General features: G+C 43.7%; 1 protein-coding gene across 4 annotated transcripts in view; it reads right to left on the bottom strand.

Annotated features, from left to right (window-relative positions):
• LOC140204233 (cysteine and histidine-rich domain-containing protein 1) overlaps positions 1-14,364 on the bottom strand; it is a 44,201-nt gene that overhangs the window by 14,001 nt on the left and 15,836 nt on the right. For all 4 annotated transcript variants that reach the window (XM_072270772.1, XM_072270775.1, XM_072270774.1 and 1 more), the window contains 3 exons: positions 9,619-9,668; positions 4,214-4,270; positions 2,351-2,514 (listed from right to left, as the gene is read on the bottom strand). In XM_072270772.1, the coding sequence (XP_072126873.1) occupies positions 2,351-2,514; positions 4,214-4,270; positions 9,619-9,668 (271 nt within the window). The remainder of the gene's footprint in view (positions 1-2,350; positions 2,515-4,213; positions 4,271-9,618; positions 9,669-14,364) is intronic.

The raw sequence follows: 14,364 nt of genomic DNA, 5'->3' as shown, positions 1-14,364 counted from the left end.
CAAAGGATACAGAGACACCCTTACTCTACCTTCTAAGGTCAGTTGGAGTATTGGTGTGTCAGATGTTCTCAGTCTGTGAATAATTCCAAACCTGGGTAGTGCAGGGATTCAATACAGAGGAAAATTCGACTGCTCCATCAGACACAACCAGTTAGAGATAATACCATTTATACAAATTAACTACAGGAGAGAACACCATACTACCCCTACAACGTCTTAATTAATGTCAAACAGTGGTTCCCTTTTGCACTAATGGGAAATTTGGTGTTCTGAATAGGTGCATTGAATAAAGCTCAAAGTAAAACCAAGGCATGTGTAAGTTACCATATAGTACCCTGAAGTTCATTTTCTGCAGGGATTTACAGGACAAAAAGAAAAACGATAGAATTTTACAAAGAAACTATGCATAAACTGATATAGATTGACAAACAAACACCAATGTGCAAACAAAAACAATACTGAGAACATGAGTTGTAGAGGGTCCTTGAATGTGAGCCTGCAGATCGCAGAATCAGTTCAAAGTAGCAGTGACTGAAGTTATCCATGCTGGTTTAGTAGCCTGATGACTATATGGTAATAAATTCCTGTACCTGGTGGTGTGGAACCAAAGGCCCCTGTACCTCCTACCTGATAGTAGTAGAATGAAGAGGGCATACAGGAGGGAGATTGAAATCTGGCTGAGCGGTACCATAACAGCCTCTTACTGAATGTCAGCAAGACCAAGGAGCTGATTATTGACTTCAGGAGAAGGAAAGCAGAGGTCCAGGAACCAGCCCTCAATGGGGGATCAGAGGTGGAGAGGGTCAGCAACTTTAAATTCCTCAGTGGTACTATTTCAGAGAACCTGTGCTGGGCCCTGCATGTAAGTTCAATTAGGAAGCTTGCATAGAATTAGTATGACATCTAAAACTTTGACAAGCTTCCATAGATGTGTGGTGGAAAGTATATTGATTGGTTGCATCACAGCCTGGTGTGGAAACACCAATGGCCTTGAATGGAAAATCCAACAAAAAATAATGAATACAGCCCAGTCTGTCATGGGTAAAGCCCTCTCTACTACTGAGCACATTGACATGTAACACTGTTACAGGACCCAGGATATGCTCTCTTCTCACTGCTGCCACCAGGAAGAAGGTACAGGAGCCTCAGGAACAGTGCTGTCCCTCAACTGTCAGGCTCTTGTACCAGAGGGGATAACTTCACTCAACTTAACTTGCCCCATCATTGAGATGGTCCCACAACCAATAGGCTCACCTTCAAGGACTATTCATCTCATGCTTTCAATATTTCTTGCTTATTTATTTATTTGTTATTATTATTTCTTTCTTTTGTATTCACACAGTTTGTTGAATGCCCAAGTTGGGTGGTTTCATTGATTCTGATATAGTTATTATTCTATAGGTTTAGTGAGTGTGCTCACAAGAAAATGAACCTCAGGGTTGTATACGGTGGCATATGTGTACTTTGATCACTTACTTTGATTACAAATCCAGTGCAAAATCAGTAGCCAACATGAGTAATATACCCAAATATATTGGGAGGAGGCGGGAGGAGAAGATGGCAGCGCGACGCAGTGCGCGCAGCTCTCCCGTGAAATGATATCGTATCTGTTAAATAGGGACTGTGGACAATTCTGATTTGATGAAGACAGACGTGAGAAGCAGAGGAACATTTGGAGAAATTTCTGAAATGCCTGGTTTCACTGCTGTTGTTACTGTGCGATCGAGAATCTCTAGAGGGAAGGCCCCAAAATCCCTGGCTTTGCCTGCTGCTGGCGACCGAGGCTGAGGTCAAAGCATTCGGATAGAGATGGTGCTCGGTACTCGGTATCAGAGGGCTGATCAGAGCTCGAAGTTTTCGGATGACTCAGAGTCAGACTGTGGTTGGGCATGGCAGGGAGAGTTTTCTTCCTTCTCTCGTCTGCGTGAGATGTGGGACTTTCGAGACTTTGAACCTTTTTACTGTGCCATGGACTGTTCTTCATCAAGTTATGGTATTGTCGCACTGTTGTAACTATATGTTATAATTATGTGGTTTTGTTAGTTTTTCAGTCTTGGTCTGTCCTGTGTTTCTGTGATATCACACTGGAGGTATATTGTATCATTTCTTAATGCATGCATTACTAAATGACAATAGAAGAGGACTGCGTGTCCTCATAATCTAATCTAAATAGGGCTTGGCAATTAATTGCAATCTTTTGATTGAGGAGGCTGTGTCTGTGCCATTCAGCATATCGGTTTATTCATGGCTGCTGTAGTTTCAGCACAAGTCAAGCAAGTACTTGCGAATTGCGCTGGTCATGTCTAAGCATCAAGCCGATGGCACTGTGCAGACAGAGAACCCTTGTTACCTTGGTCTTTCTTTCTTCATCATCTCTGCTGATTTGGGACCCTTCATGATGTACTCAGTGGCTGTCCCTGACTTCAGGTTATCTGTTCCATCCTTGGTACATGTTACGTCCGGTTTCGGGGGCTCTGGCGGCTTCACGTTGGAGTGCTTACCTTTGGTGCACCCCTAAGGCACAGTAATGTTACATTAAACAAGGCAAATCAGCATTTCACTTCATAAAACTAAAACAGTTCAAAGTAGACAATTTAAATATGCATGCTAAAAAGCAGACGTCAATGGAGAGCAATAAATACAGAAGTAAATAAGACTCCATGAAGGCAAAGGCAGGAATATTTATAGTTGGAAATTTTTTGAAAAGAGTGGTATTTAATAATTTTTTGTATTCATCTTCACGGTAGAAAACACAACAAATGTAGCAGAAATGGATGGTTACAAAGGGATTTGCATCTCAGTTTTAAATACCCATTCCCTTTTCTTGTAATTATGTACCCTCATTCAAAACTTTTCTACCGGTAGAAACATCTTAGCATCTACTGAGCTATTCCAGCAGATTGCTTTGATAATCTCTCGTGTTTCCAGTCTATTTTGTTATGTCCTCGTACAATCTTATCTGCTTCAATAACATTCCTCCTCATTTTTATAAATTCCAAAGGAGAAAGGTGTAACCCTTTCGCTGGTTTTGACAGGACAACCTTCTCATCCCAAGAATTAGCCTAGCGGATCTCTTCTTGAATGCTAGTATATCCTTTCTTAAAGAAGGGATTCAAAAAAGTTCACAATGACCTTACCACTGTAACAATAATTCTCAAACGTTAAATTCCAACGCCCAAGCAATAAGAGCCAACAAGCCACCTGACACATTCATTGCTTATTTCACCTGCATGCTACCTTGTTGTTTTCCATGCATAAGAACACTTAGTTTCCTCTGTGCATGGAGCACAAAAGTTGACCAAAATGACCTCACACTTTCCTTTTAATCAACTCCATTTTTGACCAGGCACTCAACCTATCAAAATCCTGTTGTAGAGTCCTTAGAAAATGTTTGTATAAATGTAATATGATTAAAATTCAGTGAAGGGAAAGCTGTGTTTTGTAAGTCTTACAGAGCTTATAACCAGCATGGTAAGTAAAGGGAAACAGTGGATGTAGGATATCTCCCGGTGGCTATCCATTTCAATTCAACTTCCCATACGGACATGTCTGTCCATGGCCCTCTGATCGGGGTAGCCTCCAATGTGATTGCAGGATCATTGATTTCTCCAACTTCTGGTAATTTCTCCCAGATCGTTTCTTTTCTCTTTCTCCATTCACTATTCTGGTTCCCCCTCTCGTCTCTTCTCTTCACCTCAGCTGCCCGTCACCTCCCTCTGGATCCCCTCTTCCTTCCCTTTCTTCCACGGTCCACTCTCCTTTTCTATTAGATTCCTTCTTCAGCCTTTTACCTTCCACCTATCTTCTTTTTTTCTATCCCACCTCTTCTCCCACTGGTCCACCTTCTCCCTCAACTGGTTTCACCTATCACCTACAAGTTTCTACTCCTTTCTCTTCCCCCCACCTCCTTATCCTGGCTTCTGCCCCCTTCCTGATGAAGAGTCTTGGCCCGAAGTGCTGACTGTTATTCCCTCCACAGATGCCGCCTGACTTGCAGAGTTCCTCCAGCGTTCTGTGTGTGACACGGCAGGATTTACCAGATTTTCACATTGGCAGGCTATAACAAATGGGTTACTAGCAAAATCAGTACCCTGCTGGACACATGACCCATTGCACAGAATCCACACGCTTGGTGAGGAAGGAAAAGTAGCTAATGTTTAACTCAGACTTCAACTGAGTTTGTATTTTTATGAGAACAGCAAGGTCTACCTACCGGGATTGCCAGAAATTCTGAAAAGTCAGTTGTCTTCTTTTTGCAGCACGACCATCCCTAGTGAAACATGAAAAGATAATCATTCTCCCTTTCTGTTCCCACCTGCCCACTCTGATGAGCATTACTTCTGCAGGTCTGATGACCAACTTGTTTCCCAACTTTTTCAGTTCAGTCAAAGAGGCTTCAATCTGAAACATCTGATTTTCCACAGCTGTTGTCTGACCTGCTGAGTGCTTCCAACATTTTCTATTTTTATTTATTATAGCTCCCAGTAATTCCACAAGGAATGGATTCCTGAATTTTCCTATGTTGGCAAAGGAAATGCTGGAGGCCATGTATTCTTGCCCAATAAATATGTAGGTAATGAAAATAATAGCTAAAGACTCTCTCTGGCTTTTTACCAGCTTTCCTCTTTACAGAAGAAAGTAAGTTATACTTATATCACAGTTTCACCAACTTACTTTCTGTCAGTTACATACTTCATTAAAATATTTATGATTGTGTAGCAAAGAAAGCAGATTAATTACATTATATAGGGTCCTATAAAGAGCAATGAGGCTACAACTTGTTCAGTAATTTTAAGCACTAGGAAGCTACCTGTTCTTTGAGAAGTCGAGCAGGCAGAAGTGTTTTCTATGAACTGATCTTAAAGGCAAGTGTAAATACCTAATGCCAGAATGGTATGATATTAAGATTATTGCCTCGTTAATCATAGAACATAGAATAGTACAGCACAGTACAGGCCCTTCGGCCCACAATGTTGTGCTGACCCTTAAACTCTGCCTCCCATATAACCCCCCCCCACCTTAAATTCCTCCATATACCTGTCTAGTAGTCTCTTAAATTTCACTAGTGTATCTGTCTCCACCACTGACTCAGGCAGTGCATTCCACACACCAACCACTCTCTGAGTAAAAAACCTTCCTCTAATATCCCCCTTGAACTTCCCACCCCTTACCTTAAAGCCATGTCCACTTGTATTGAGCAGTGGTGCCCTGGGGAAGAGGCACTGGCTGTCCACTCTATCTATTCCTCTTAGTATCTTGTATACCTCTATCATGTCTCCTCTCATCCTCCTTCTCTCCAAAGAGTAAAGGCCTAGCTCCCTTAATCTCTGATCATAATCCATACTCTCTAAACCAGGCAGCATCCTGGTAAATCTCCTCTGTACCCTTTCCAATGCTTCCACATCCTTCCTATAGTGAGGTGACCAGAACTGGACACAGTACTCCAAGTGTGGCCTAACCAGAGTTTTATAGAGCTGCATCATCACATTGCGACTCTTAAACTCTATCCCTCAACTTATGAAAGCTAACACTCCATAAGCTTTCTCACTACCCTATCTACCTATGAGGCAACTTTCAGGGATCTGTTGACATGTACCCCCAGATCCCTCTGCTCCTCCACACTACCAAGTATCCTGCCATTTACTTTGTACTCTGCCTTGGAGTCTGTTCTTCCAAAGTGTACCACCTCACACTTCTCCGGGTTGAACTCCATCTGCCATTTCTCAGCCCACTTCTGCGTCCTATCAATGTCTCTCTGCAATCTTCGACAATCCTCTATACTATTCACAACACCACCAACCTTTGTGTCATCTGCAAACTTGCCAACCCATCCTTCTACCCCCACATCCAGGTCGTTAATAAAAATCACGAAAAGTAGAGGTCCCAGAACCGATCCTTGTGGGACACCATCAGTCACAACCCTCCAATCCGAATGTACTCCCTCCACCACGACCCTCTGCTTTCTGCAGGCGAGCCAATTCTGAATCCATCTGGCCAAACTTCCCTGGATCCCATGCCTTCTGAGGTGAACCTCTTGTCTTGGACCTGCTGAGTGCATGTCCCATTACAAAAATCCTCACACTTTCCAATAAGATCAGAAATAGCTGACCTTGAGGTTGGACAGCATAATTTCCAGCTCTCCAAACAATAAGATACCAAAGATTCAAAATCCCAATGCTTGGACCTTAATATTAAATGATTCTAGCAGATCATCAGAATTCTGGTTAGGCAGTTCACTTCTCAGTGGTTGACTGTGATTAGCCTGTCGCTTGCGGTTATTGAAGCACTTTACACTTTCAATTCCTGCCACTGTCTGTAAGGAGTTTGTATGCTCCCCTCGTGTCTGTGTGGGTTTCCTCCGGGTGCTCTGGTTTCTTCCCACAGTCCATAGACGTATGGGCAGCCTTGCCTCCCACTGGCTTAGGAGAGGAGGTGGAAAATGCCAAAGAAAAGATTAATTGTACAACTGTAATATATTCACAAATTCAGAGATGTGTGTATTGCTTTAAATAAACTGTGGTGCCAGTCACAAACAGAAGCTAACCCCGATTGCATTATCCTTACTCAGTTCTTAAGGAGCACTCTTCAATCTCGCTCTTGGGTTAGCTATACAGCCAAGTTTATGGCCACCTGTTAGAGTTCATTTCCTACATTATTCATTGGCTTGAATTAACCCCTTTCAACCCAGGGCTGTAGTAATGATGTATGAGTGCAGTAGCTGAGCTTTCTAACTGCAGACCTGAGGCACTCAAGGGCTTGCAGAGAGTGACAGATCAGAGGATGAGTGTCACAATGGTGGGGGCATTGGGAGCAAGGGTGGACCCAAATGCTAGACACATCTTGTGAGGTTAATTAAATTTAGTTTATTGTTCGAAACCAGGAGAGCAAGGCAGGAGTAGGAATAGCAGACTGAGGACTACGACTAGGCTGGGACCAAGTGTCTGGGCTTGGACTCTACATCGGCTCCCAGAACTAGAGGAGACATGAAGAGGCTAGGGTATGGACTCTGAGCCCGAGACTGGGCAAGGACCCAGTACCTGGGTCTTGCCTCGGGCTCGGACCCCAGAACCAGGCATGGACATGACATGGGCTAGGGAGAGGAGGAACATGGAAAACAGAGCCTCGGTCTCGGGAAAGCAGGTACATGGAACCATGGACACATATACAGAACACAGAGTTGGGACCCCTCCTTGGGTACAGGACATAGGGCTGGGACGCATGACCCCCCCCCCCCCCGCGGCGCAACAGCAAGGCGGCCTGACTTACTCCACGGAGGCGAGGACAAGACAAGACAAGACATGACTCCCCACGGGGCAACGGCAAGACAGCCAGACTTATCCCATGGAGGTGAGGACAAGACAAGACAAGACCAACACGAAAGAACACCAGACAGTACCTATCTAGCTCCGGCAATAGAACTAGATCGAAGTGCAGGCGAGGGCTAGAGGTGAGAGGGGCAGAGAAGGGATTCAGATAGCGGGGTAGGACAGGAATCACAGACTGCCAGGGCCAGGACTTGACTGCATACTCGGATGCCGCCAGGGCCAGGACTCGACTTGGTACTCGGATGCCGCCAGGACCAGGACTCGACTTGGTACTGGGATGCCGCCAGGGCCAGGACTTGACTGGGTACTCAGATGCCGCTGGAGCCAGGACATGAACATGGTACTTGGATGCCGCCGGAGCCAGGATGTGGTGCTTGGAGCCTCTGGGTAGTGGCGAGCTCTCGACTCGGCCCGGGAACAGTAGACAGCGGCTCTTGATTCTCTCCGGCGGGTTAACTGATGGACCCACCTTGATAAGGAAACCTTGCAGGCTTGCTTCGGCGAGGTAACTGGACAGGGTTGCTCCGGTGAGGAAGGGCAAATTACCGGCACTCGCTTCGACAGAGACTAGGCTTGCTCCGGCCAGATGACATCGGCACACCGTACCTTTGATGACTTTGCAGACGCTCCCGCGCCGAACGGCTGAAAGCCGGATACTATAAACTACTGGTTCAGCCGAGCGTTAATTGCCTCTAATCACCAAAGCTGAGGGACACGGGAAAACAGGGAATCAGCGGTCCGGATCGTAACATAAACAAGGTAAATTTAAAGGGACCCCGATCCGGACCATGACAGTGAGAGCTCTCATTCCCACACTGATACTGGGAATGCGGCGTGGCACAAGCTGGTGTGGGAGGAAAACCTTTGGCAGGAAAACTTCCTTTGGCTGCTATTGACTTAAATTAAGTTAAATAACAGGAAGGGATTGCAATGGGTAGTTAAACCTGAAGCAGCCATTTACACCTGTGATTAAAGATCTATTTCCAAACTTTGGAGTGCAAATAAAGAAACGTAAGCCAGTAAATTCTGTGGAGACAAAATCAACCATATTTCATAGGCTAACCCTAGTGCTAAGTTCAAATCAGGAAGAAAGTGTCTGAAGAGTCCTGAAGAAGGGTCTTGGCCCAAAATGTCAACTATTTATTCATTTCCATAGGTGCTGCCTGACGTGCTGAGTTCCTCCAGCATTTTGTGTGTGTTGCTGAAGAGTTTCATGTTGACAGATCATGCATACATTACACAAAACTAAAAAGAACTGAGTAAAAGTCTGCCTGGGTAGTCGCCTTATAGATCAGTGGTACTCAACCTTGCAGACCCTGTAAGTTCATGACAGCAGCTTGCCACATGATCTCAGCAAGCTGGGAAGAATAAAAACTCACTTCCTTCTCCAATGGCTTGTACAAGGAAATGACAAGCTATAATCTAATTCAACTGTACATGTGAAAATACACACATTTGAGCAAATGAATAAGAAGCAAAAATAAGCCACAGCCCCTTATGCCTTCCCCACCATTTAATTAGCATGCAACTCATCTGATTGTAGCTCACTTCTGCATTCCTTCCCATGTCCTTTCACAACTTACTATCAAGAATTTATCTACCTTTACATTAAAATAAATACTCAGGAGGCATTTTGAACATGTTATTCAGCCGAAATAGTGTGAAATCTGCCCAGTCTGTTCCTTTTAGATTTTAGAATTTAGAATATATTTAAATCTTATCTTACATCCATCCCACAACGTGCAGGAGTAAAAATCTTTGTGTTAGGACTCTGTCGCAATATACAGCCATGTGAATTTGAAAGCCTAATGGCATGTAGAAAGAAGCAGTCCTGTAGCCTGTTGGTCCTGGCTTTAATGCTGTGGTACCATTTGGCAGACAGAAGCAGCTGAAATAGTTTATGGCTGGGGTGACGGGTGTCCTCGATAATCTCCCAGCCTGCTTTTCGCACCTGTTGCTATAAACGTCCTCAATGGAGTAATCATACTGTACTGGGAATTCCAAAGACCAAGGGACGTGAGAGCTGGTTGATCCTGGACGTGGAGTGAAGGCAGATACTGCTCACACTTGTCCCTCTGTTGCGATGCAACTATGCCATATCCTGGTCATCACTCGATTACCACGGGGTTTCGATTACAAAATCACAAGGCTACATATGTGAAAGATATGGGTCTACTCTAAAGTGTTTCTTTAAACATGTATGGTGAAGCTGCACCCAGAGGTCATAGCCATTTCAAGATTAGGGCAATATTTTTTAATTGTATCTAGAAATAGTCTGTACTTTTGAACCTACCTTGAGTGCATCATGAAATATGGGAACCCCAGGATGGTAACAACAAGCATCTGTTGGAGAAAAATTAATATTTTTTTTAAAAAAAGGTGAACAAGGGGAAGCAATTCCAAATAGCTCGAGGTCTCTTCACAGACTTTATTTGAAAGGACTCTTTTCAGTCACTCTTAATCACCAAGGAACTGCACAAGGAGGAGGTGGAGGAGGAAATAAACTGTAGTCCTCTTTATCCTATTGTTCCTAACCCAGCATAAAATTGAGATACAATCGACAATTCAACTCTATCTGAAACACCTGAAATTGCCCTTTCTTCAGACAATCTCCACATTCTTACCAAAATTGACGTGGTTTGCAATGGCCTTCAAACAGATTTTGTAATTGAAACATTTATGTGCTGAGAAAGCAAAATGTTGCATTACAGCATTATGCAGACTGGAATGTCAACTCTGGGCACACCATTGTGCTTTCCTCTGAATGGGAGTCCTCTGAGGTAAAGAGGTGAGATATTTAACAATGCAGAAATGTACAAAGTAATATATTTTAGAGGGAAAACCACGAGTGAGGGAAGTCAGCTGAAAAGAAAGCACGGGAACAATCTTATTCACACTGGAAAAAAACGGTTTAACTACATAACACCTCATAGGCCTGATTTTATTCTCACTATCAATGAATATGTTGTAAAAAACTCACTCCCTACTCTGTACATAGTTTTCTTCTTTCGATTGTTCTATCTTTCCTCTCCTTTCTATAAGTGTATACCTCAGATAAATATTATGTAGAGATTTGTGACAAATATGATTATATGATATATATGTACAGTATGTGAAATACATCCTATGGAAATGTTTGTTTGTTGATGAAACTCAATAAAAAATAAATTACAAAAAAAGAAGAAAAGAAGGCATTGTATAGTGTAGATGAAGAGAAAGTGCAAGAGGATTTGTAGTCATAATAAGGCCAACAGCTTCTTATAAACAGGGCAAAGAATGCAGCAGTAAAGCAAAAACAAATTTTTACAAGGCACTAATTGGAAGAAATATCAGAGAACATGCTAGGAATAAGAAAATGAAGTCAGATAACCATAGTTCTACAGTGGTAAGGAAAGACATTTAATAAATATGTTTACAATAATGAAAGATTGTGATAAGGCAAGTAGGAAACACACACAAAATGCTGCTGGTCAGGTAATGTCTGCAGAGAGGAATACACTATTGACGACTCATGCAGAGACTGAAATTAGTGCTGCTTCCTGCACCCATGCTGATCCCTACATCGACATCTGCATTAGCGCTGCTTTGTGCTGCTCAGTTTGTCGATTTCATCAACTTTGCTTTCAACTTCCACCCTGCTCTCAAATTTACTTGGTCCACCTCTGACACCTCTTTCCTCTTTCTCGATCTCTCTGACTCCACCTCTGGAGATAGACTATCTACTGATATCTTGTATAAGCCTACTGAATCTCACAGCTATCTTGTCCATTCATCTGTCCAGTCTACCACTTGTAAAAATGCTATTGTCTTCTCTTAGTTCCTCTGTCTTCACTGCATCTGACTTTCCTTTCCAGAACATCTGAAATGTCCCCCTTTTTCAAAGAGCAGGGCTTCCTTTCCAGTACCTCTGACACTGTCTTCACTATTTCCTGTATCTCTGTCAACACCCCATCTTCCTGTCGCCATAACAAGGACAGAGTACCCCCTGTTCTACCCACCACCCCATGAGCCTCTGTATCCATTTTCCATAACTTCCGCCATCTACAATGGGATCATACCTCTCCCACTCCCATCTTCCACTCTCCGTAGGATCACTCTCCACTTTCCACAGGAACACGCTCTACATGACTCCCTTGTCCACTCGTCCTCCCCACTGATCTCCCTCCTTAAACTTACCCCTGCAAGTGGGACAACCTGTCCCTAACACATCCTCTCTCACTACCATCCAGGGCTGTGAACAGTCCTTGCAGCTGAGGCAACACTTTGCGTGTGAGTTTCTCTGAGTCATCTACTGGATCTGGTGTAGCCTACTATACATTGGTGGGACCTGAGGAAGATTGGAGGACTGCTTTGCTGAGCATATTTGCTCCACTTGCCACAGAAGGTGAGATTTTCCAGAGGCCACCCATTTTGATTCTACTTCCCATTCCTATTCTGACATCCTCCACTGTGGCTTTGAGGCCACACTCAAGTCAGAGAAGCAACACCTCATATTCCATCTGCTTGACCTCCAACCGGATAGCTTGAACATCCATTTCTCTAACTTCCAATAATTTCTCTCCAACTCGCTCCACTTTTCTCTTTTTTCATTCCTCATTTTGGTACCCCTCGTCTCCTCACCTGCCCATCACCTTCTGGCCTTTCTCTCATTGTCTGCTGTTCTCTCCTATCAGTTTCCTTCTTTATCAGCCCTTTTACCTCTTCCACCTATCACTTCCCAGCTTCTTACTTAATTTCCCCTCCCCCATCCATCTAGCCCCTCCCCTGGTTTCCCCTATCACCTGTCAGCTTGTACTCATTCTCCACTGCCCTCTCCAACTTGCTATTCTGGTTTCTTCCCTCTTCCTTTCCAGTCCTGATGAAGGGTCTCAGCCTGAAACATTGATTATTTTCCTCCATGGCTGCTGCCGGGCCTGCTGTGTCCCTCCAAATTTTGTGTACGTTCCTCTGGTTTTCCAGCATCTGCAGGATCTCTTGTGTTTAAGGTCAGTAGGAAAATTGGTTTCCTCTAGAGGAGGGGTTCCCAATCTTTTTTTATGCCACAGAGCCTTACTATCATCCAGGGGCTTTGTGGAGCCCAGGTTAGGAACTCCTGCTCTAGAGGTTATGTTGTGGAATTTGTATTTCAATTTTTAATTTGAATTCAGAGAGATTAGTAGAGATATGGTTGTGCAATTACTAAAATATGGAATGGGTTGTCAGAAGAAAATGGATTGTGAGAAAAGGGCAGGGAAGTGGGAATAATCTGAATTGATGCAGCATCCATCATTTAGAAATTAATTAAAGTTCCCCTTGTTTGCTAGTTCCGATGTAAAAGATCCAAATGATAATTCTGAAGAGCAGCAGGGATATTTTCCTCCCATAGATAATTTTGATTCCTCAATCAACATCAGTAAAACAGAAGATCATGTTGCAGAGCAAATCAGTTGCCACATGGTAACAGTTCAGGCAGAGCTTTATTGGCCTTGTTTTGTCTTGGGGCAGCAGGGCACCTTTTCTAAGAAAGAGCTTAAAGTACATCTAGTGCCTGTTTGCATTTCAGCTGACCTGCAGTGATTTTAAATTGTCAGAGGTCAGGAAGCTCAGAAATGAACTTTTGTTCACTGTAATCCAAGCCCCTATCCTCACGAGTACACCATATGAGCACCAAACAATGATGGGATTTCTTTTGAACTGTTGGAAACCACAATATTGGAACATAGAACATGACAACACAGTACAGATCCCAAGGCCAAGATGTTGTACTGACTTTTTAACCTACTCTACGATCAATCCGACCTCTCCCTTGCACATAGCATGTCATTTTTCTATCTGCCTAAGAGACTCTTAAATGCCTCTACCGCCACCCCTGGCAGCACGCTCCATGCACCCACTGCTCTCTGTGTAAAAAAAAACTACCTCTGACATCCCCCCCTGCGCTTTCCTCCAATCACCTTAAAACTATGCCCCCTCGTATTAGCCATTTCCATCCTGGGAAAAGCCTCTGGCTGTCCACTTGATCGACGCCTTTTACCAGCTTGTACAACTGTATCAAGTTCCCTCTCATCCTCCTTTGTTCCAAAGAGAAAAGTACCAGCTCACTCAACCTATCCTCATAAGACACGATATCTAATCCAGATAGTGTTGTGATACATCTCCTCTGCACCCTCTCTAAAGATTCAACAACCTTCCTATAATGAGACAACTGGAACAGAAGACAATATTCCAAGGTGTAACCAGGGTTTTTATGATGCTACATTACCTCACAGCTCTTGAACACAATCCCCTGTCTAATGAGCCTCTGGCGATGATCTTTGCACGATCAACAGAGAGTGGAGAAGTACCAGAGGATTGGAGGGTTGCAAATGTTATTCCCTTGTTCAAGAAAGGGGGTAGAGATAACCCAGGAATTTATAGACTAGTGAGTCTGACTTCAGTGGTGGGCAAGTTTTTGGAGAAGATCATGGGACGCAGGATCTATGAGCATTTGGAGAGACATAATCTGATTAGTGATAGTCAGCATGGCTTTGTCAAGGGTAGGTCATGCCTTACGAAACCCATTGAATTCTTTGAGGATATAACAAGACACATTGATGAAGGTAGTGCAGTGGATGTAGTGTATATGGATTTCAGTAAGACATCTGATAAGGTTCCCCACGCAAGCCTCCTTCAGAAAGTAAGGAGGCATGGGTTCCAAAGAGACCTTGCTTTGTGAATCCAGAATTGGCTTGCCCACAGCAGGTTGTAGATGGTTCATGGAAGTCGGTGACCAGTGGTGTTCTGCAGGGATCTGTTCTGGAATCCCTCATCTTTGTAATTTTTATGGATGATCTGGATGAAGTAGAAGGGTGGGTTAGTAAGTTTGCTAACGGCACAAAGGTTGGGGGTGTTGTGGATAGTCTGGAGGGTTGCCAGAGGTTTCAGCGGGACATCGATAGGATGCAGAACTGGACTGAGAAGTGGCAGATGGACTTCAACCCAGATACATATGAGGTGGTTCAGTTTGGTAGGTCAAATTTCAAGACAGAATATAATATTAATGGTAAGACTCTTTGCAGTG

Source organism: Mobula birostris, chromosome 10, assembly GCF_030028105.1.
Source record: "Mobula birostris isolate sMobBir1 chromosome 10, sMobBir1.hap1, whole genome shotgun sequence".
Classification (NCBI taxonomy): domain Eukaryota; kingdom Metazoa; phylum Chordata; class Chondrichthyes; order Myliobatiformes; family Myliobatidae; genus Mobula; species Mobula birostris.
This window is presented reverse-complemented; position numbering and strand designations above follow the sequence as displayed.